Source organism: Lepidothrix coronata, unplaced genomic scaffold (genome assembly GCF_001604755.1).
Source record: "Lepidothrix coronata isolate B3197 unplaced genomic scaffold, Lepidothrix_coronata-1.0 Scaffold127, whole genome shotgun sequence".
Lineage (NCBI taxonomy): Eukaryota > Metazoa > Chordata > Aves > Passeriformes > Pipridae > Lepidothrix > Lepidothrix coronata.
In genome coordinates this window covers 1,599,715-1,622,603 of record NW_016690307.1, presented here as the reverse complement: position 1 = coordinate 1,622,603, position 22,889 = coordinate 1,599,715, and the positions used below count along the sequence as shown (strand labels likewise).

Here is a 22,889-nt window from a genome sequence, read left to right as displayed (position 1 = left end):
CTTGCCTATAGGATTTTAAATTCATCCAAAACCAAGGATTACCAAAAATAAAAGAAAGCATTCATATAAAATATTTCTTCTGGAAAACAAGTACATAGAATTAAACTTCAGAGTTTTCACATTTATAATTGATTCCTAAGTTTTTGTAATTGCCAATGAAAGCCTCATTCCCTAAGAAGATTTTGCAGATTAGTTTTTGCAACCAGTGTAGTCATTTGCAGACTCAAACTTTAAAGCCTAACACACAAATTGCTTCATTGCAGTTTGTTTGTTATAGTTCCTGTTTACAAAGAGCTCTTAAAATAACTGAGTTATTCCTGGTTTAGCACACTTGCTTAAATATTGTTATTCCCATTGCAATCAAATGCATCCTTGTAATAAAGAGCAACTTTCAGCCCACGGCTGAATCCTTGATGCTAATCCTTGGCAGCTGCCAGATGAAGATTCCAGATTCCACTAAAAACACATTTAAATACTTCAGCTTTTGAAGACGGAATATCTATACTTCAGCTTTTGAAGACGGAATATCTATGAACACGAAATCATCCACTTTCTAAAAACTGAATTACATTTGTGTTGAAATGTTAAATAATGTTCCTGCACTAAAAACTTTTAGGTCAGCTTTCAGCTCACAGTACTTAGGATTGATCTCTTAACTACTTAAACAGTGGCACAATCTCAGTTCTAATGGTGTCAGATGATGTTATTAGAGAAACTCAGCCCAGTTTGCTTCACTTCTGACTTGCATTGCATGCCAAATGCAGAATAGCTTTATTACGGATTTTTAAGAAAAGCATTATCTATAATTTTCATCCATGTCCAGAAATATGAGACAGAAGAATAAGCTAAACACCAGAAATTATTCCTCTAAAACCATAATTACACTTTCCAACACAATCAGATTAAATCTGTAATGCTTCTGAAAGAGCGGATGAAGCACCTATTGAAAACATGCAGCTGAATGTAATATTATTCAGTGATTTTGCAAACAAGTGGTTCATTATTTTTATATATTGTTGGCAAGATATTAAAATCAAGACTATTTTTGCTGAAATGTGTAACAACAATTGATGTTTGCAGATGAGAGATGTAATTGGAGCAGCAACAGCAGGTCAGAACTACTTTCGTTCCTGTGTGGATAACACTGTGTCCTATATGAACACTTATTCTATTCCAAGATTGGTCCAAAATCGTGTTCGAACTTGGTATGAATACACATGGGACTCTCAGGGAATGCTGGGTAAGGATTTACAATTCCAGTTATTTAGCATGTCCAAGTGAAAGTGTATAGATACAGATACAGGGTAAAATTCACATTTCTCCTTTTCTGAGTTGCATGCGGGAAGTGAGAGGAGGCTGCTCAGCTTTGGAAAAAAAAGAAACTACAAAGCAATATGACACTTACTACTTCACAAATTCAATTCATTAATATAATGTTCTGGTAATAATTTTAGACAAGATATATTAAACATCTTAGTAAAAACCTATTAGCAGCTTCCTCATGTGAACTCATAAATAGCTCCATTAAGTTATTTTTCTGTACAAAGCTCATTTTTATGGACATTCCTCCATTCTTCCTTTTTTTTTTTTTTCAGATGAATCAGAATTACTGGAACAGATGCCAACAAGAATGCAATTAGCCATCGCAATTGATGTGAACTTTGCCATTGTCAATAAAGTGGACTTATTCAAAGCAAGTAATTTTACAAGAGAATGCAGAAATGTGTGGTATTCCTGAGACAGAAACCTTGTTCTGTGCATCTTGCAATACTTAAGGACATGTTCGTAAATACGCAAGGCAAAATAAGTCTAAGAAATGTCTCAATGGCAAATAAAGCCAAGTGCCTGCATTTGAATGTGTTTTTTTGTCAAGGCAGTGATTTTTAAAAAAAGCAAATAAGATTAAGACACAGTCCTGTTATGACAACATAAAGTTGATGGTATGGTCAGACTGTGAGTTAATTAATCTGAAGAGTCAGACATAGAATAATCTAATTTTTAGCACATTTCACCTTGCTGTATGCTGCCCAGCTCTGCCTGAAAGATCTCCCATGCTATGTGTTCTGGCAACATAACTTTCATGTAGTGAATGCTGCATTTTAGTAAGTTTTTGTGCAAAGGAGCTTTCTCTTTATTTATTACAGTAGTTTTCCGGAGCTAAAATTTAAATGTGTACTTAAAATTGGCTTTCTGAGACAAAACTAAGAAGACTCTGAATTTTTAGAAGTAGTCTTGACATACAGGAAATTTGCTTGTTAGGATATTTTTAAGAAATCACATGAAATATCTGTATAAATGTTGCATGGCTGTATGGTTTTTCCACATTTCCTGAAGACATGGAATTCACAGATTTATACCCACATTTGATGTGATCTGGTTTTTTTCCCTGGATCAGTAAAAAAAAAAAATTCCCATAAGATTCCCATAACAGACCCATAAAGCTCTGATCATAACACTAACTGAGCTTCCACAGCAAATTTGGATGTACGGAAGCTCACTTTGTAAAAAATGAAAAGATGTTCCAGCCATAGAGAACTTTATAAGTATTTGAAATAACATCTCTCAGTCTTTTCTCAGCTCTAATAGCTGATCTTTATGATGATTTGAGTTTGCATTCCACTTATTAATCCCTTGGTCATTCCTGTATTGTTGGTATTTGAAGCCAGTGTAAGCACTAATAGTCACTTTTGCTACTGAATTAACGGAGCAATCAACTCTAACTATTTTAACAGGGCTGTGATACCCAGATGATATATGACATGCTGCTAAGGTTGAAATCCATTGTGTATTTACCTGGTGACTTTGTCTGCAAAAAGGTGAGCATTTTTGTCTTGTTGAAATAATAATTATATTACATAAGAAAAAGAGTTCCTATATTGGTCAACAATGTCCTTTAAATAAAATGAATCCCAACTGAATTAAGACAGCATAAAAGTAATTAAGGTATTCTGTGTAATAACAAATGTGCTCTCAAATTTTACACACATAGTAGGAAATAAAACCCTGTTGGAACCACCTCCTGCTTGGATGCATGTTGCATCTCATCCTACTCTACCAAGGAGATGCTGCATGCAGGCTTGGAGGACCAAGTGAAGAGACAGGAAGTGCAAGTCCATACATTTTCAGTCCTGGCTACATTGTTGCAGCCTTTTGACTTTTAAGATGAAATTGCTGCTTTGCCTCATAATATTGGTAAACCCGGAAACTGTCGTATTATTCTAACAACAAAAAACACTGCTAAAACATGGCTCTTTATGTGTTTGTGTGCCCAGGGAGAGATTGGCAGAGAGATGTACATCATCAAACAGGGTGAAGTTCAAGTCCTTGGAGGTCCTGATGGTACAAAAGTCCTGGTTACACTAAGAGCAGGAGCTGTATTTGGGGAGATCAGGTACGTTCATCACTGTTTTTAATACTTTCTTTGGAACTGGTCAAATAATCAATGGTTGTTTAACTTCTCTGTGGTAAGCATGACAGCTACCATAGAGAGGCTCAAAAGTAAGTAGGATCAACAAAGAGGACACTGAGCAAGGAGATGCAGCTAAGTGAAGGAAAATCTAAGCAAAGCATAAGCAATAAATATGGCAAGATCTGAGACCAATGTTTTGGTCAATGTGCACAGGGATATACAGACAAATTTCTTCTTTGGCATTTTAAAGATTTGACACATCTCCCTGTTACACAGTCTGCAATACAGCAGGACCAAATGCATTTCATTGCCTGTATAATGAGCCGAGGTGCCCTTAAACAGCAGAAGGCAAAGATGAAAATTAATTTCCAACAAAATCGATAAAAAAACCTAAAATAGCAAATAAAAATAGTTCATTTAGAGCTGAAGTAGGGATTAAATTGATGAAAATCAGGCATCCTAATTTGAAAAAAAATTTATTTAAGAGCATACGACACAAGAAAAAAGCTGATAGACCATATTTTTTTTTTGTCTGAGTTTATCTGGAGGAGACATTTTTTTTCTGGTGGCTACAAATGGTTTTTATATTCTCCATGTGCTTGCTATGCAAAATCCATTAACTCTTATGTGCTATGTTCCCCAATGAGCCAATCAAGTGCTAGTTTTCAGCCACTGCACTCCCCTGCTGAGGTTGGCCTGAGGAAAACTAATAAAATACATGTGCTGCCGCATGTGATAAACTGGATCCTTGGTTTTCTTCCAGCTGTTTTCCTGTTACTGTTAATCCTCTTGCTGGTAGGTTTAATCTGCCTTTTGAAAAGCGGTAATCAGCTCTGTGTCAGGTTTACATTTGTCTTCTACTTGTGTCTCTGTTTGTAGTAGGGGAAACATTCTGTTTATCCGGTGATGTGTGTGCAGAACTTGCATAGACTTCAAGTGGAAAACATCTGATATATCCAATAGATAATGAACTTCTTCATTGAGTGGGAAAGTGAAATTATACCAGCTCTTTGAAAAAAGGTTATTTGAAGGTTATTATTTCTCTGTGTGACAATATACTACCCGAGCAAAGCCTCCAAACAAACGGCTGCATTGTAAATTATGTGGAAAGGTTGAGAATGAAATCACCGCTAAGGACTGAATAATGAAAAGACAAAAGGAAAAACTAAAGCAGCCCCAATATTTAACACACACATGGAGTGAGAACTTTATATTTTAAACTGAGAAATTATAATGATTGGTTTCAAAACAAGGAAGGGATTTTCACACTTTTGATCTGATACAGGTGAGTGTTTGTTTCCACGTGAAAACCACACAACAACTTTTAAAGATTCATTTCCCAATATCTGTTACTCTTTACATAATTGCCAACATGTCCAGGAAAACCCTCAGCAATGCTATAACGCTACACTTCTAGTCTTGTTTTATTCATCACTGACCTACTGCAGCAGTAAACTCATTCAGACACATGTAATTTGCATATAAAATGTCAGGCAGCAGATAAACTTGAGGAGAAAAACCGCAGTAACTGGCAGACATGAAGCACTAAGTGTATTGGTAGAGATATACTCTTCCTTGTGGCAAAACACTAGAAAATAATGAGTTTGTATTGTGCCTTTCTATGTAAGTTTTGTCAAGGTCTTCTGAATACAGAATACCAGAAGAAAATGGAAAAAAATATTTTTTAATGGAAGAAATACTTACTTAGGCATAGGAATTTTCCCCTCACTACGTAGTGTGGTTATAGCCTGATATCAGGCAGATTTCCTTCGATTGCCAATTCAAGATTTCTTTAGAGAAATACATCAGCTTCTTTCTGAGTGGTTTAAGTATATGATTGATAAAACACTTGCTACTTAATCTCACTCTCTTAAAAATGCATGTAAATGATGCTTAAAAAGTCTCCAGTGGCAAAGGAATTGAAGAAAATAAAAACTGTGTATTTCAAAAAAAATTCCCTGAATTATATTAGACTACCAATGGAAGACTAATAATCAAACGCGTCCTTTGCCAATTTCATCCTTGAAAATTATTACAGGAAGAGATTAAGTAATAGGAGTTCCAATTAACATCCTGCCCTGCCTGCATAGATATCAGTTTGGGGAAGTAAAATAATTTCAGAATCAGAAGCAAACAGACTGTTGCCTTAATGAGAGCCTGTTAGCACACACAATTCAGAAAGAGAGAAATTCAGTTATAACAACACTTCATTAGCCCAGAGAAAGTTATATTTTAAGCCAGATGTCCTCATTCATCCATTTACTGGTATTTTACTAGAGCTATTTCCTATCAGAAAATGGTAATTCTGGAAAAACTAAAACATTTCTCCATCTTATGTAAATTTTTGACAGGAAGATCCCTAAATGTTTGATCTCAGCTTTAGCTTTCAGCTGTTTTGTAATTTTAAACTTTATTTAAAAAATCAAAACTACCAGGAATATTTAGTTCTGTGAAAGATTACATTTTCCATCACTTTGGTCCAGGATTTCTCTCGAAGTGGTAGCTGCTGCTTTTCAATGAGTTTGCCCTGTGGAGCTTGAAATCCTGCTTGGAAGCAAGATCCAGACCTATTCCTCTTTCCTGACTTACCAGTTCTCTTCACAGAGGTGCCAGGTTGAGCCACCACAACCCTGCACGTTCAGCTGATAACACACACCATTTCCTGATCCGTTTGCTAATTTCAATGAGCACCAGCTTCTTACAGAGATCAGCTATAAAAAGCAAATAGATAAGCTGTCATCACTTTGATAACTTTATAGCTTGAAAATTAATTTGCTAGCATAAGAATTCAAAAGTTATTAACTCATACTAATATTACAGCATTTCAGGCTAAGAACTGAAGTAAAAAACATTAGGTAAATAAAGCAAATTTCACAATTAAAATAGATATTACATTTCCAAGAACCATTGCAAGGCAAATGTATCTATTTTAAAATATTTAGTCATGTAACTATTCATACACTAACCAAAAGAGATTCAATGCTGACATACATAACACTGATGATTCTTTTTGAGCACAGACTGCTTTACTTGTAAAATTCACCTCACATCATCACCATAATGAAAAAGCTGATCGCTTTAGTCCTCGTCTACCTTGATAAAATGAGCTTTCTGTTAGGAAAGCCTAAAAATGATTTTTCAATGACTTGTTGAGAAATGATTCATCAGAGCTCAAAAACTGTTTGCAATTTTCTTTAGTTGCTTTTCGTATTATGCAAAGAGTTTTATTCTATCTGAGGAATTGTACAGAATTGTTTAAAGAGAAGACATTAAACTGTATTTTCAGCTTGAGTTCATATACTGATTGCTGTCTTGGCTTGCAGAAAAACACTCTTTGTGTGCATGTAAAAACAGCCTTGCACACACAGTTGCAGAGGTCTCCTACTGTCCTTTATAAATTAAATATATTATCTGTATGATGCAATATTTAGAAATGTGTTGTGGAAATATATTTAATATTAAAACAAATACTTATATAACTTTGATTAATATTTTAGATAGGTATCAAATCTTGTTTTATGGGGCTCAGACCATTTTTTTATTAATAATTTCAAATTGAGATAATACTAAAGGTTGTCTAAAAATATTAATTCACTGGGAAATCTTCAAGGGAAAAATTTTAGGGTAGATCTTGAATACAGCGATAGAGCAATTTTAGTACTAAGAGCAGAATGCAAATTCTCTTGCTTATCACCACAGCTGAGAGGTGAAGTCTCTTCATTTGTTTAATGCAAGGTGAAAAATTTAATTGTTATTTGGACATATTTTTTTTGTTTTAAGTATCCTTCCTATGACCAATTGCTGCTGGCTAAACTGGTCTAACGCCTTACTTTCAAAACAAAACCCCCGTCTTTTTCTGGCAGACACATTTGTAACTGTCAGTCTGAAGTCCTTCCTAATCTGTATCATTCAACTTGCCAACATTCAAACATGAGATATGTTATGTGAGAAAACTGAAAAACAGAGTCTGGCAGAAATTATTTACTCAAGAAAAATAAAATTCTTGGAGAATCATTCATTCACTGTAAATTAAGCTGGCCTACTTCTGATGTAAATAATTTTCAACAATAAAATTGAAGAAATGCCATGTTCACATGAGGACTAAAACAAGTGCAGGCCTTGCTGTGGGTGTCTCAACACAAATGTCTCTGTGTAGCAAAACTTTTTACAGTCCTTAGCATCTACCTGACTGGCAGTGACAATTTGCCTTCCTGAGACAAGAACATATTTCTAATCCAAATTGTACAGGGCCTTTACAGAACATCAGATTGAACAGCCAGGTACATAAGTGAGCTTTACAACGATTTTGATGGAGAACCACTAGCAAAGAGGTTCCTCACTAGGGCAAGTAACAATGTGACTGATGATGTTTATTTTCATTCCAGCCTACTAGCTGCAGGTGGAGGAAATCGAAGGACTGCCAATGTGGTGGCTCATGGTTTTGCCAACCTTTTCATTTTGGACAAGAAAACACTAAATGAAATCTTGAGGCACTACCCTGACTCAGAAAAGCTTCTCATGAAGAAAGCAAAGTATGTCCTAACAACAGTTTTTAAGTCATATCATTTAGTTTAAGCAGAATGGACAGTTGTGACTTCTAGACAAATTCCTTTCGTGGAAGAGTAAGAGATGTAAACACATTTGTATTTAGAGGTCAGATTAGCCTGGTATTTTATAGTGGAAAGCAGGGTCTTGGCAGGAATCCCAAGGGCTGTGTAAGTGTGGTAAGTAGAATGAAATCCTGAATGTAGTTGCCTTCTGCATCGTATTTAAGGTAACAAAACAAATAGGAGATAAGGATACATACCAGGACTCCTTACATAGTCAAGAAAGAAACTGCAGAAGAGATGTCAGTTAAGGAGTAGGTTTTCAAAGATGCAATAAAACGCAATTAATTCTACAAAGATATGCTTCAATGCACCCGCAGCATTGTATGCATTTCCAAAACCTTATGCAGCAGTTAGGAATGGATTTAAAATAAGGCCCGACAAGATGGGAGTACACAGATTAGAAAGCTGTGCATTTTGTTCAAAAGCATAAAATTATGACAAAATTAGTACCTTGCTACCTTGTAAAAGGTCCAAAAACTCAAAAGAGTTTGTCGTCATTAGTATACTTCAGCACTCTTGTTCTCAATTGTTGCCTTGAATTGCTATCAAAGGTTGGAAGGTTGGTCCCAGACTTGAAATTTCATCAGAGAAGACTAAACATAGCACACGAGTGATTTTTTTTTTTTTTTCATGGAAGTGCTAGCAGATGGCTGTATTCAGCATGTTGCAACATTCTGGTTGTCAAACAACAGTACCTTGAGAATCATCATGCCCCTGAGGAACAAGGATCCTAGATACAGAATGTGCTTATTGCCCAATTTTCAAAACCAGCATCAAAATGTAGAAAAGCAGAACAAATCCAGTGCTCCATGGTCCCCAGAACTTATCTTTCCTGACTTCTCTCTAGCTTCTATTTAAACAGTAGTATGACCATCATTACTCGTTATTTCTCTCTGCCCCACATTACCTCTTCTGACTTCTTGCCCGCCCTGATCATATTTTGCCAATCCATTAAATTCTGCTTCCACCAAATAGTCTTTCTCAACTGCAGAGCTTAATCATCCAGCCTTAGTACCTGCACTCCCATTTGAGCTCACAGCCCTCTCTAGATATCAGACTGAATACAGGATATTCTGTTTAATTTTAAACATATGCAGTACCTGCCCTGTGCTGAAGGTCAAGTATTTTGCCCAGCTGTCTAGGCATCCACTAATTCTGCCAAAACTAGGCACAAAAAGGAAATGTGTGCACTGATTTGATAAGGATTGCAGTTATGTTCAGTTTTGGAAAGAAGTTGCCAGTTGCTTTGCCCTGGTAGGTTTACATTAGAGTTTTCTGGGGCCATCTGACAACTTTAAAAGGCTCCTGAGTTTATTTCAAAACTCAAAAGATTTATTCAAGCAAGAAATTTGTTCTGTCATCACCTGCCCGATACCCACATCTTTACATAACAAAGCCATGCAAGTTGCTGAAGTGTACTTTTATAATTTATGACAATAAAACTGAAAAAAAAAGTAAAAGCTCCACTTCTGAAATTACTCAAGTATCAAAGTAGAAGATGCTGGAGAAAATTATAATATTATAGGATTTGCTGTATGACAGACTGCAGGTATAGTCCTTGTTCATAAAGAGCCTTAAGTCTTCAAAGGATAGAAAAGTTGCCTTGAAAACTGTACTGTAATCTAATAGACACTGAAAGCAGGGGAACCCTCTGCTTTTCACTAGTTTCATCTATCTCAGATCTGTCATCTAATCTTTACCCTCGACATTCATTCTCACTTCTTGTCATTATGGCTGCAAACCAGTACAGCTACAGAATGGCGTGAAAATCTAGTCTGCCATATGATTGGCAGTAATGTTCATATCTTCAGGGTGTCTTCTTCTACTGAAGAAGACCAAAAATAAGTACCACTGTCTAACCTGACCTATGAGAGATGAGCCATGCTGGAATTTAGTTTGGTAAACTATTACTTCCACAAGTATCAGCTGGACTCCCAATAGAGCATTAAATGCTCTCTGAATTTGCATCCAGAAGTCCAGGCAAGAGACTGACACCTCAGGTATGGGGCACCCATTCCCCTCCACACCTCTTTTCTCCCTATAAAACTCTCATCTGCTTTGTGACACCTTAATTTGAGCCAGCACCTGTTTATTCTCCAGGATATAGATAAGCAACTCCAAATCTGAACAGTTTCCTCCAACTCTACCAGAGCCTGGGGTAAAACCCTTACCATTTCCAGTTTTGCTCTTATCACTGGACCTGGGAACCAAATAAAGTTTGTCTGTAAAAGCTGCCAGATTTTCATGCATGAATGTGGCATTTCAGCTTAGCAGGAACTTTGCTCGTTTTCACAGCACTGTTTTGTGTCCTCGTTCCCTTCCATCTCCAGGGTGCTGCTGAAACAGAAGGGGAAACCTCCTCCAGGACCACCAGTACAACAACCACGAGGCTTGGCCAGTCTCTTCGGGCAGAAACAGGAAACTCCAAAATTGTTTAAAGCGATGCTTGGAGCCAGAGGAAAAGATGGCCTTGCTAAGCTGCTGCAGCTGAAGAGACAACAAGACGCTGAGGTAAAGCCACAGAAAATAGAGCAGAATCTTGCAGGTGCTGAAAGATACTGGGATGGCTTGGGCAGAGTAGGTGAAAATTTAGACTTACTGGAATCAACAGCAAAAACTCTCAGTAGCTGAGATATAACCACTTTCCTAATATCTGTAAACACTGATTCTAAAATTTGGCTCAAATCTTTGTGAACCTGGACTCTATGCAGAGCAGAGAAAAAAAAAGTAAGCAAACAAAAATCCTCAAAGTCTATAAAATAGACTTTACAAAGGCCCCGAGGGCATCTGATCTTCTAATTTTATGTAAACAACAGTAAATACAGAAATGTCTTAACACAGTAATCTGATCCAGCTGACTCGGGCACACGGTGAACTTTCCAATTCAGTGTCAGATCTCTGGTTGTTACAAATCCTGAAGACAAAATGTAAAGCGTAGCCCACACAGACAAAACTGATTAAATCTCTAATATATTGCACTTATGAGAAAACTGTTATTTTAACTGATAAAAAATAACTCTAACATTATACTATATTCTGAGAAATGAACCTGCTCAGTTCTACATATTTACCCAAAGTTGACAGAATCCTTTTCTTTACAGCTGAACTGGCTGGGGTTTTATTTAAGTTAAATAAAGAACTTACACAAATAATTACAACACTATGATTAGAGCAGAAACATTGCTCAGTTTAATGTTACTTGTGAACTTAATTGCAAATAGGCTTGGCCAAGGAACTGGGGCTGTGGGTAGTATGCCAAGATTTACGTAACACTTTTTCCTTCTCCACTAGTGTAAGTACATAAAGGAAGGCAAGACCTGAGGCAGGGTTCTGTGCCCCAAAACGGGCCTGTTTCATCCTGCTATATTAGTAAGAAGCAGATACTATCATTATCCACAAACTTTTCCTAGGTTTTACACTGATATTCTAATTCTGAAATTACATTTCTCATTTAGAAACTGATTCTCAAGCATCTAAACAGAAATTTACATATGTTGCATACCGCTAATCACAGTTGTCATGCTGTGCCTTTCCATGGCATATACAAAATAGAACTACTTCCAGAATTTCTTCTGCGGTATTGGAAAACATTAAACTTCTTGTTTCTAGGAAGCTAAAGCTGAAGCAGAGACTAAGCCTAAAGAAGAGGAGAAGATGTCTGAGAAGCCCGCAGCCTCCTCTGTACCCCCTGCTCCAAAGAGCGAGCCAAAGGCAGATGCTAAGCCTGCAGTTATGCAGAGAGCAACCAGTAAGGAGTCTCTGATCATCAGTATGTCACCATCCCCCAGAGCAGGAGAAGGAGAGATCCTTAAAGTTGAAATTAAAGAATCACAAAAGAAATAGATGATGCTTTGGGCTCTGGCCCCATCTATTGTCTTGCTGAATTCAAGCTTCTGAATTCAGGGCTGGTGTGACTTTGCTTTTGGGTACAGAAGATAAAAGTAGAGACTACTCATGAGAAAAATCTACTTCAGCTCCTCTTCTTTCCCTCCTTTCCTGGCACAATGGGACAAATAATTTACATTCTTAACCTTGAGCCTGAAGAGAGAACTGGTGTCCTAGGAATTAAAGCTTAGATTGCATTTCAGGACCACTTGTTTCTTGTTTAATCTATGCTCTCCCTTTTCTCTTCCTCCATCTTCTTTCTGCTTCTTCTCTTCCCTCTTCTGTTTATCCTTTCATTCTTATTGCTGTTCCTGTTGCTCAATTTGTTCTTAACTGTTGCATGTACTCTTTTCTATTTTTTCCTCTGGTTTCCCACAGTTATCCTTTTCCCTGCTACTGCCCTACTGTTGCTGAGGGTCCTTATGTTTTTCTCTACCCTTCTCTCTCCTACCCTTATACTTCTAATAAGTGACCTAGGTTTGTGACCAGCGTGGCTCAGAGCAGACAGCTGTGGTGCTGTGTGTTGGGATGTTTTAGCTTGGGACAGGGGACAGTGTAACAAAACCATTGTCAAAAAACAAAATCACAAAATCCGCAAGGGGGAAGCAGATTGCAGAATTATTGCCAGTCCTCTGAAAGCATAAACATCTGCTCCAGTTGTCTTTGGCAAGTAAACATGGGAAAGACTTAGATAGTCCACCCCACTGGGCTGTTGATCTACACGCATGATCTTCTCAAGGGGTTGGGCATGCTCTCTGAAGAGTAAGCAGTTGATACAGCTAACAAGCTGAAGAACTTTGATATCTAAACTAGCCATTTCAAAAATAAAGGTTATTTTATAAAAAGCAGTATTTACACTTCCTGGCTTTGTGGTGTGTACTTTCAACCAATGCTCCAGTTTTTCACCTACATCACAGATCTTGACCGATGGTGCAAAGTGAAACCCAAGTCTTTTGGGGCTGAGCTATATCATACCTGTGAACTACAGGTTTTATGAGTGCCACAGCTGAGAGGGATACAGCCGCCTAACAAGGAGCTCCCACACTGTCAACCTTCTGCATCAACTCATCACAGTGCCAGATGCAGTATTAAACAAAAGGCTGAAGATATGTTTAAATTTAATTCTCAATTACTTTTTTCTCTTCCATGGGTTCGCATCTCCTCTCTCTCCCTGCATAAAAACATTATGCAGAGGTTGAGCCAAGAAATTGTATGGGCAGGCTTCAGGGCTCCTCAGCTGACCAGCCAACCAAGGAATGCACCATGAAAAAACTAAGCATTCACTTTGCAGGCTATATATGACTCTGCAGGCTACACATTCTGTACATCTGTACTTTAGAGAAGCTGAAAGGCTTTAATCAAAGAAAAGGCTGGCAGCTCAACCAGAATCAGCTGGAAGTTTGCCTGAGTAAAAGCTGGGTGACTAAATTCTGTATGTTGCTTATTCCACAAATGGAGTATTTGACATGTATATGACAAAAAAAGTATATGACAAAACCCCAAATCTCTTTCAAAAAGAAAGTTCTGCTGCATTAGCAGTGAGGCGAACGTTCTACTGCTATGTGTGAACATCTTTATTTGTGTATTAATTGTTATTTAATACATAAAATGACATCAAAACAGAGGGAGAAAATTTAACGTTACATCATAAAGAATTACACATCTATTGCACATCCAGGAATGACTCAATGAAATCTCAAAATCAGAAATACTGCAGAACTGTTTCACAAATGAAGCTCTCTACGAATAATAACCATCTATGAATTGATTACAATATATAGTTTCACTTTTTTTTTTTTTGAGATTAGTCAAAACATCATGTAAAAGGGAAAAAACTGAACTCCTCATATTTTAACACTTTTATATTAATGAGGAAAGCTTGCTTCATTGCAAAAGAATTTATTCCCTTCTGCCTACACAAATGTTACCAGGTAGCTTCAGACATTTTCTCTGCGGGTGTATTTAAGTTCATCAGTCCCAAAGTAAGGGCTGAGGCTGCAGCAGCGAGCGCTACACTGCAGTGACAGAGCATCCCACAAATTGCTGCTTTGCTACAACTCATAACTGCCCAGGATTGCAGGAAAGCCTGACAGTTCTGTCTGCATGATTACCAAGTTACACAGCTCTTGAGCTCCTTAGACCCAAAATCAGTGCAGAAGATTGTGGCCACACAGAAGTAACATCCCTCTGGTTTTCTCTGACATCCTACTTTTCTGTTGTTGGAGTATTTTCCCCTTCCCAAAATTCCTCCATTTTTAGGGGGTGGGCAGGGGCAAGAAGGTTCCATGAATCCAAGTTGCAACTATTTGTAGTGGCAAAAAGCCAGAAGGAATGACGAGAAAGGTCAAGATGTAAGCTGTAATAAATCCTTTCACAAACTCATTCTACCCTGTAGATTCTTGACTGGAGATTCTTGACTTGGAGAAGCCAAGTGAATTACTCTAGTGCATTTAGAAGACACAACTCCCAGTTATCAAAATTGACTCAGGCTCTGTACGGCATCGAATTCTGCTGCAACATTATGTCTCCAATATCTCTGTTTCCCAATAAAGTACCTCAGACTTGACTACACTTGAATGTAAAGACACTGAAGGATGGAATAGGATGTTGTATTTGAAAAGTACAAATAATCAAATCTCCATGCCTCTCCAATTAAAATGTAGACGCTGTTTTGAAAAATTTTTTTGAAAACCTGATAATAATTGTATGAAATGGCATGCATGGGAGAACTGTAATGTGGCACAGAGCATGAAACAGTGACAGCTAAAACTCTCCAGTTTCAGAATATCTTCTTGCTAAAAGCGAATATAAGATGCTTTATAAAACAAAACATACACTGCAGAGTCATAACCACTAAATGAAAAGGCATTTTTCCTCATATCTGATGATACTTGTTATAAATCTGTGGCATAGTCACCACAGGAATCACAAAAGCAGCATTCAGCACTACACAGAAAATGCTGAAAACAAAAGCACAACAAAACAGTATACTGAAATTATCATTTTAATGCATAGGGTATTGCAAATCAATTAACTTCATCAGAACTGAAATACATAGAAAAGTAAAAAAATTCTGGTTACAGGTTAGCTCTCTGCTGTACATATTTATATTACGACCAATAAACGGCGAAAAGCATCCGATGAAAAAAACTGCCATACATCACTTTTATCACAAGGTGGTGCCAGTGACCTACAAGTACATTCACTTTACAAAACGATAGTATTTTGTCATTTAGCTTTGTCATTCTCAAGCTAATAACTCAGTTTTTACACGTAAAAATACATTAAAAATAATAATAATAAAAAAAAGGCAAAACAACACAGTAACTACCTTTCCCTTCGACTCAATCTGCTGCATTTTTTGATTCAGAATATTGCTTCAGTCTACCTTGGAAGTTTTCAACAGGCATTAGCTGTACATCTCTAAGAGAAGTTACACCTGGAAAATGGTTCTTGCCACTATCAGGTCTGAAACACTTATTTAAATGCACTTCCATGGCAACTTAAAACAGAATTGATAACAGAACTCAGATGCAACATTATATTTTTGGCAGACAGCTCAGAGGAACTTCAGTAGTATCCTATAATCCTATCAATAGTACCCATCCACTTCAATTAATCTAGATAAAGCATTAATACTGCATCCAGTTATCTCTGTACGGAGCAGGTAGCTGTGAAACAGTTTACTGTTCCAAAATCATACACTCTCAATTTGCAGCAGTGGGATTTAGGTTTATTATAACATCTTCCTTGATCTTAGTATTTTGTGTTGCATATTTGATATGGCACTTCATTATAATTTATATATAAAATAGTAACAGATTTGCACTACACTGATAAAAAGATGATTATAGATTTTTTACATAAATACATGAATTACAATTTTTTAAAAAAGAGCTTGACTTAATATGAAACACAATCTCTTCCTTTGTATTCCACTATTGAAAGCATTTAGGATCCCCTTCCACCAAGGAAAACAGAATGAAGATAACATATCCATTCATGATTGATTGATAACTGTCAATTATCTTGTATAAGACAATCTCAATACATATATCTTTCATCCATCAATGTTAATGTGAATTCAGATTTTTACAGGATTATATCTGTAAAAAAAAAAAAAAAAAAAAAAGAAACAAACAAAACCTACAGAAAGCAGGTCCAGCAACCAAAAGTCACATACACTGTGAGCTGGTAAGTCACATACATGATGACCTGGTGCAACCTTGAGTGTCCAAGTGTGCTAAATTTAGCATTAGTCCATTCTGTTCTTACATGAAATCAGTTGGATGCCTAACTCTAAACCACTTCAAATGTGAAACTGCAAAATTAACGTTCAAGATTGGCATTTCAAAGTGATAAATGTGACCTTTTACACCCACTTATGTTACACACAGTGACAGGATCAGAAGAAATCCTCAGCAAGCAGTATGCAACTGGGGGACAAGAAAGCTTCCACAGAGCAAACAACATGATTTATACTTGGTATAACTGATGAAGAGAAAACTCAAGTCAACAAAATGAACCAGAAATTTGTTTGCCCTAGAGAAATGCAGTATGATTATAGGATTAGGGCTTAGAGACTTGACTTTCTTATGTCTTCCTAAAGGGAGGGAAGAGGGAATATTGGCTTTTTTGTAGGCACTTTTCATTGGTAGGCTCATGAAAAAGCAGCGTGACTCAAAATATGACAAAAACAGATATAGGTAGCACTTTGAAGAACTGCCTTTGCCTGAAAATATACAGTCATAAATCAGATAAGAAATTTTTTAAGCAAAAAGTGGATTCCTGTTTCACAAAAAGTTTTTTGAAGATCAATAGTCATGGGGAAAAAAAACCCAAAAAAAACCCCTTACCAAAATAAAATCCAAAATTTTCATTTTCCAGTACACTCCACATTAAAACACATCGTACAGCCCTTACAGTAGTAGCCTCTAAGGTCAATAGTATTCTTTTGAGATGTTTGAGGTTTACCTTGATTCATCCTAGTTATTCCCATACTACCGTAAGAGAAGGCATACTATTAAAGAATATATACTTTAATGACTTCTTTGGTTCATGTTCACATAGCCCTGAATCCCAGGCACTGGCCAAAGGCACTGAAGTGGTAAACGTGAAGCCAGTGTGCAAGGAAGGCCTTTACACTCTGAGGCACTTGTCTGATCATGAAACTCCCGTGACAAAATTTTGTTATAGACACAGAAGCCTGAAATATTCCAGATTTGTTCAAGCACATGTTTTGGTGGGGATATACCCTCTTTTCTACTTCAGATTGGTTTTATGATCACTGAGAAACTGCAGTACTCAGTGCTGACTCCACACAAAAGTAACTGAGCAATCCCACTGGCCATATTTATCAAACAGGCAGCTCTTCCACTTTCAGCCATTCTCCCTCTTCTTTCTGCATATTCAACCTCTTTTTTTCCACTCTTACTTTTCAGAATAAAATGCATCCATGTAAGCACTATCTCTCAAATCAACAGCAAATATTAACACCATTATAATTTTGGCCCTTAAAAGGCACACTTGGCAAAGTGATTTCTAGCTAACAGACATTACCATACAGAGGCATTGTGTACATGTACACAGAAGTATCTTAAGAACTAAAGTCTGTAGATACAGCAAGCAAAGCAAGCATAAAGTCTCAGGTCCTCTGCTCAGCCCATTCACTTCGCAGCAGGATTGTTAGGAGGTTGCAGTTTGTAGGTGCTGAAGTAGTTCACCACTTGCTGAGGGACTTCTGCCAGGACACACTGCGCCAGTGCTTCTTTTGGAGACTTATAAAAAAAGAACATCAAGTTTCAGTTTCCACCAGCTGTTAACAGAGATGCTAAGACAAGTAATAAGCACTTCCTCTACTCGGACAATTTAAAGTCTGACATTATACAAAGGACTCTACACAGTGCCCTTGTGTGACAGATGAAAGCCCATCACTTTCTTTTTTTTGTATATTTGCTTCAATATCACCAAAAGTATCACCACTACTGATTACGACCTCCCTGATTCAGCCTTGAATTTTAACACTGCACTAAAATGTGAGACTAAGACACATTCACAAATGGGCATCCACTAGAAAAAAAAAATTACCATAAGAACAAAACCACAGTAAGTTCTTTCTCCTAAATTAAAAACACATCCATTTGTTTAATCAAGTCTGAGAGAGTTTTACAAAGGTAATTTGCCTGCAGCAACTAGTCAGAAATGCACTGCTGGGACCAGAAACAAAGACAAACCAGCTCACCTAATGGAAATTCTACAGATGTTGAAGTCTTCTGTTCTTTGTTTGTTTTTCTTTTTTACCATTTGATAAAGATTTATTTCAGAGTTCATCTTGGAGACACTACAAAAGCTTAGGACTATATGTAGGATATCCTAGCAAACTCAGATACCTCTATAATATTTATTAAGTATAACATTAAGATTACTTACATTTTGGAACTTCCGGAACGGCACAAACTGAACAATGTCTCTGACAGCTGGTTCTCCTGACGAGGATCTAAGAACTCCATCGTCACCATCAAGAAACTCCATAGCATCGAAGTCTGCTCCTCCAACACCGACAATGATAATGGACATGGGCAATTTTGAAGCATTAACTATGGCAGTTCGAGTTTGATCAAGGTCTGTTATCACACCATCCGTTATGATCAGAAGTATGAAGTATTGCTGTCAATCAATAAACAACGTGTTATGGTAAAGAAATAGCAAACATCTAGGCAAGTACACTTAGAAAAATGCACATACAGACTACATACTGTTGTTACTTCGAGCACATTCAATGCACTCACTGAATTTTACAATCAAACATCTAAGTTGTAGTCAGGCTTCATCTGTACAGTCTGAAGAAATTTTTAGGGACAACATAATCAATCTTTTAAAGGAAGTAATTTTTAAAAAGAAGTCATCTTTAAACAGTCACCTTCCAAAAACCCAATGGTATCACCCTTCTCCTCTTCAAAATCCTCACACAAACCAACAGTTAACCTCTTTTCCAATATTTTTCCTGAGATAGAAGGCAGTTTATTGAGGTTTTGGACAGATAACGCCTGTAAAACTTGTTTCCCCTCTGGTGTATCAATACCTTTATGAAACGCTATCCTTGACTTCATTATAGCATCCTGAAAATACTAAACCACACCTTTTTGTGCTGAAAAAACATCATGACCATTTTAAAATTCTTTCAATCACATTTTCTAGCTGCTTTATGAAGTTTACTACCAAGGTATCTGTCTGAGACTGAAATGGTTAATGGCTTAAACACTGTCATGATCACCCAAAGACACTTGTCCACTGTAGAAAACTGCAAAGAAACAGCTGCTCATCTACAGAAGCCCACTCCTCCCTGAATATGCCTACTAATTTGGACAGTGAAAGGACCTAAAGCTTTAGAGTACAGACAGTTAATTATCTGTGTTGGTACATAGGTGTCAGGAGCTATATCATCCATTTCTTTACTGCCTTAGTTAACTCTCTCTCAGCTATCTGATGTGAAACAAGATCTAGCTGATTTTTCTCAGCTGAGATTAAATCACTCTTTTGTGTGTAAAGGCTTAAATTAGACTTTAACACCTGTATAGTATTGCAAGAACTTTGAACAGAAGATACCATAAAGATATTGTGCATTTTTAAGTTGATATTTCAATTCTGAAGAGTTAATTTAGTTAATTTATGAGAGGGCTATTGTGTACAATCTGCAAAAAACCAGTCGCTTTCATCTTGTTTTAAGAGTAACAAACACTAATTCACAAGGCAAATGACCAGCTGTTGAAACAAGATTAAAGGAGAAAAATAGAAGGGAAATAAAAAAGTAAGAAAAAATACACATGGTATGATAAAGAACTTACAGATGCTGTTTGCTGTTGTGTAGCTGCAGCAGCAAATCTTGCCACATGATTTATAATTGGAGAAAAATTTGTTGGTCCATATAACTTCACTTGAGGAAGACAAGCCCGATATGCATCAACAATGCCTTGGATCCCTAGAGAACAGAAATGGATCATATCATTTTTTTCATATTAGAATTGGGACATTTTGAAGCACTCAATCTACCTAAAGCTGTATAAATTACTTAACTGAAGAGATAACACAAAGATTTAAAACTAACCATGATGAAAAAAAATAAGTGATTCATGAACAATGGAGACTTTCTGCTTAACCAATGCTTAAGGACCATATATAACATGGACGGCTTTACGTGAACAGAAAGGCCAAATACTGTACTCTGAAGTGCATGTAACTGAATTACAACAGTTCTCTTCACCCAGCAGCTTGTGGTAGTTAGTAGCGTGACCAGAGACACCACACTGAACAGGCATTAGCAGCATCACACTCAAACCAGAACACTCCACACCAGCAGTGAAATACAGTAGCTTGACAACACAAGAGAACTGTTCCCAGCCCTGTGCCCCAGCTGTTTAAAACACTTCTTTCACAAATCATTACAGAAGACAGATGCAATGCTATTTCCCATAACTAGGAAATTGGTCATATAATTGTTTCCTGCCACATGATTAAACTAATTATGTATTTAGAACCGCATGCTTCAGTTCACTTTTCAAGAGTTTTTATCCCTTCACCTTAGCCATTTCATTCTCTAGGTATGATCTTACTTTCTCAGACTTACCACTACAGAATGGGTTTGAAGGATTAAAATTGATTGGGAACTCATGAGACACCTGTCAATACACAAAAGACATAGTCAGGACTATATATACAGTCTCCTCCTGAAGTAAGTTCTTTCAGCTGTCTTACATAGTGCATTTACATATTCCATTACCTGAAAGGAAGGAGGAATTTGTGCACCAAACCCAAAGGCTGGAAACATCTTATCTCTAAAAAAGCAATTTTAAAGAAAATTAAGTCAGTGCCTTCCTTTAAAAGCTGCCATAGTTCAGTAAGTTTCACTAACAGTGCTACTTTTCATCACTAAAAATGCTCTTTATTAAGAGGCAAAATTAAAAATGGAAGTTCCCCCTTCTAATTGTTGCTAGGACCAAAACTAGTCTTTAGCACCAAATTAGCAAGAATGAAATAATTTATTTAAATCAATGTTGCTCTTTACATCACAGATGAAAAGCCTTGCTTGTCTCCTGTAAACACAAGTTTATGCCTGTGATTATATGATTGTGCAATGATTATTATTTTTAGCTCTATATTTTAGCTCAACAGTTTCATTCCAATATATCTGCAGGCATCTTCAACACTGGTTTAATAAACTACCATAAAAATCTATACATACCTTAAAAAAAGGAAAAAAAAAAGACCTAAATAAAAATTTAACACTTACGCATCATAATCCTGAATGACCATTCCTACAGACCAAATGGCTGTTAGGTATTCATTAACTCCATTAGGGCTGAGATAATGCAGAGAGTCTGGAGAGCGAGGGTCTCCATTGGAGCCTGTAAAATCTATCCCCACCTGTCAAATGCAATATTTAAATCTGATTGCTGTTAGAGCTAAATTTTTTTTTCATGCCTCTGGCAAAGCCAAAGTGAAAATCATGGAACAGCTGAAAACAGTACTTAGGAGGACATCTACAAATCTAACAGGCACAACACTTAGATTCAGCTTTCTTGAATATTAACACTCTTAAAAGAATGCCACTACAAAACCAGTAAAAGCTCTGCATCTCTTCAGAAGGGCTGAAACAACTTTCATCTGAATCACAGAATCATAGAATGGGTTGGGTTGGAAGGGACCAAAAAGATCATCTAGTTCCAATCTGCCTGCCATGGGCAGGAACAGTTTTCACTAGACCAGGTTGCTCAGACCTCCACTCAACTTGCCCTTGAACACTTCCAGGGATGGGGCATTTAGAACTTCTCTGGGCAACCTGTCAGCTTTTCACTGTGTTTACTTTCAGTTACTATTCACGGCAGCTCTTCAAAAGCTGATAAATTAATTTAATTCTGTATCTTGCTACATACATCTTTCCTCTCAGAAGTACAACTAGTCAGGCACCACAGAAGCCTAGAGTTCTCTCTCTGACTTCAATGGGTCTTCTCTGCTTTGGTGATGAGGCTTATTACTAGGGTGAAGACATCTTACTGTTATTTGTGCTACATTTGGTTCACAAATTACACGACTTAAGGGTCCTAACCCATATGATGACCTCTGTATGTTGCTTTCAAAGAACTGTAAATTTCTCCTTGGTCTCCATCCACACAGCTTAGCTAGTTCCTAACAAACATAACTACAGGTACTTTGTGCCATATGTAAAGAAAATATTTCTCTCTAAATACAGTAGATGCACTCTGGCAAAATACAATCATCAAATGAAGAGCACAGGCAATCAATTCTGTATTTCAGTCTGTTCCAAAACCCAAAAGCTACTTCATATAAATGACTTAACTTACTGTGAAATTCAGCTGACACCCCCCCATGATGTAATCAAGGAATGTGCATTCTACAATGATCTAAAAATAGAAGAGAGAAATTTTGGTTTTTTTCAATGGGAAAAAACCAGCAAGTATTATTGCAGCAACTTCTGAGGTTCTAGATTTGTTATCTTTACCATGAAAAGCACTAGTTTTACTCTATAGCTATCCTACCCACCTGCTGCAATATCAGCAGCACGTGCCAGCATTCACTCGGTGCATCAGAATCAAGCCTTTTACAAAATTACAGGCAGACAACAAAGCTGCTCCAAAAAGACTATCGTTTATAAAACAACATATGACAGAGTTACACAATTTTAATTCACCATAAAACAGTGAGTTGGGAAATGCAGAGGTTAAGGAATGACCGTACAAACTGTTAAGTGACCTTTGCCATAGAAATGGCATCTTCAAGAGAAAGTGTGTGACATGGGAAAACATGTGATTCAGTTGTCAATTTGTCTCCTTATATCAATCAGTCCCTTAAATACTTACTGTGTCTGGAACTCACAGGCATTTTAAAGTTTCTTACAGTTTGAAGGTGAAGAGATATTAGATGAGAGTTGTTATGCTTTAAAACACAGAGTCATACCAGAATATATTACT

General features: G+C 36.9%; 2 protein-coding genes across 5 annotated transcripts in view; one reads left to right on the top strand and one right to left on the bottom strand.

Annotated features, from left to right (window-relative positions):
- CNGB3 (cyclic nucleotide gated channel beta 3) overlaps positions 1–11,862 on the top strand; it is a 32,970-nt gene extending 21,108 nt beyond the window's left edge. Inside the window, exons 10-16 of the mRNA XM_017826461.1 lie at positions 1,081–1,240; positions 1,596–1,693; positions 2,733–2,816; positions 3,273–3,391; positions 7,795–7,941; positions 10,350–10,530; positions 11,629–11,862. Of these exons, the coding sequence (XP_017681950.1) occupies positions 1,081–1,240; positions 1,596–1,693; positions 2,733–2,816; positions 3,273–3,391; positions 7,795–7,941; positions 10,350–10,530; positions 11,629–11,862 (1,023 nt within the window). The remainder of the gene's footprint in view (positions 1–1,080; positions 1,241–1,595; positions 1,694–2,732; positions 2,817–3,272; positions 3,392–7,794; positions 7,942–10,349; positions 10,531–11,628) is intronic.
- Positions 11,863–14,892: 3,030 nt separating this feature from the next.
- The window catches only part of CPNE3 (copine 3), a 28,482-nt gene continuing 20,485 nt past the window's right edge, over positions 14,893–22,889 (bottom strand). For all 4 annotated transcript variants that reach the window (XM_017826487.1, XM_017826486.1, XM_017826488.1 and 1 more), the window contains 7 exons: positions 22,263–22,322; positions 21,191–21,324; positions 20,681–20,735; positions 20,528–20,579; positions 19,749–19,882; positions 18,334–18,570; positions 14,893–17,681 (listed from right to left, as the gene is read on the bottom strand). In XM_017826487.1, coding sequence (XP_017681976.1) covers positions 17,571–17,681; positions 18,334–18,570; positions 19,749–19,882; positions 20,528–20,579; positions 20,681–20,735; positions 21,191–21,324; positions 22,263–22,322 — 783 coding nt within the window. In that variant the 3' untranslated portion in view covers positions 14,893–17,570. The remainder of the gene's footprint in view (positions 17,682–18,333; positions 18,571–19,748; positions 19,883–20,527; positions 20,580–20,680; positions 20,736–21,190; positions 21,325–22,262; positions 22,323–22,889) is intronic.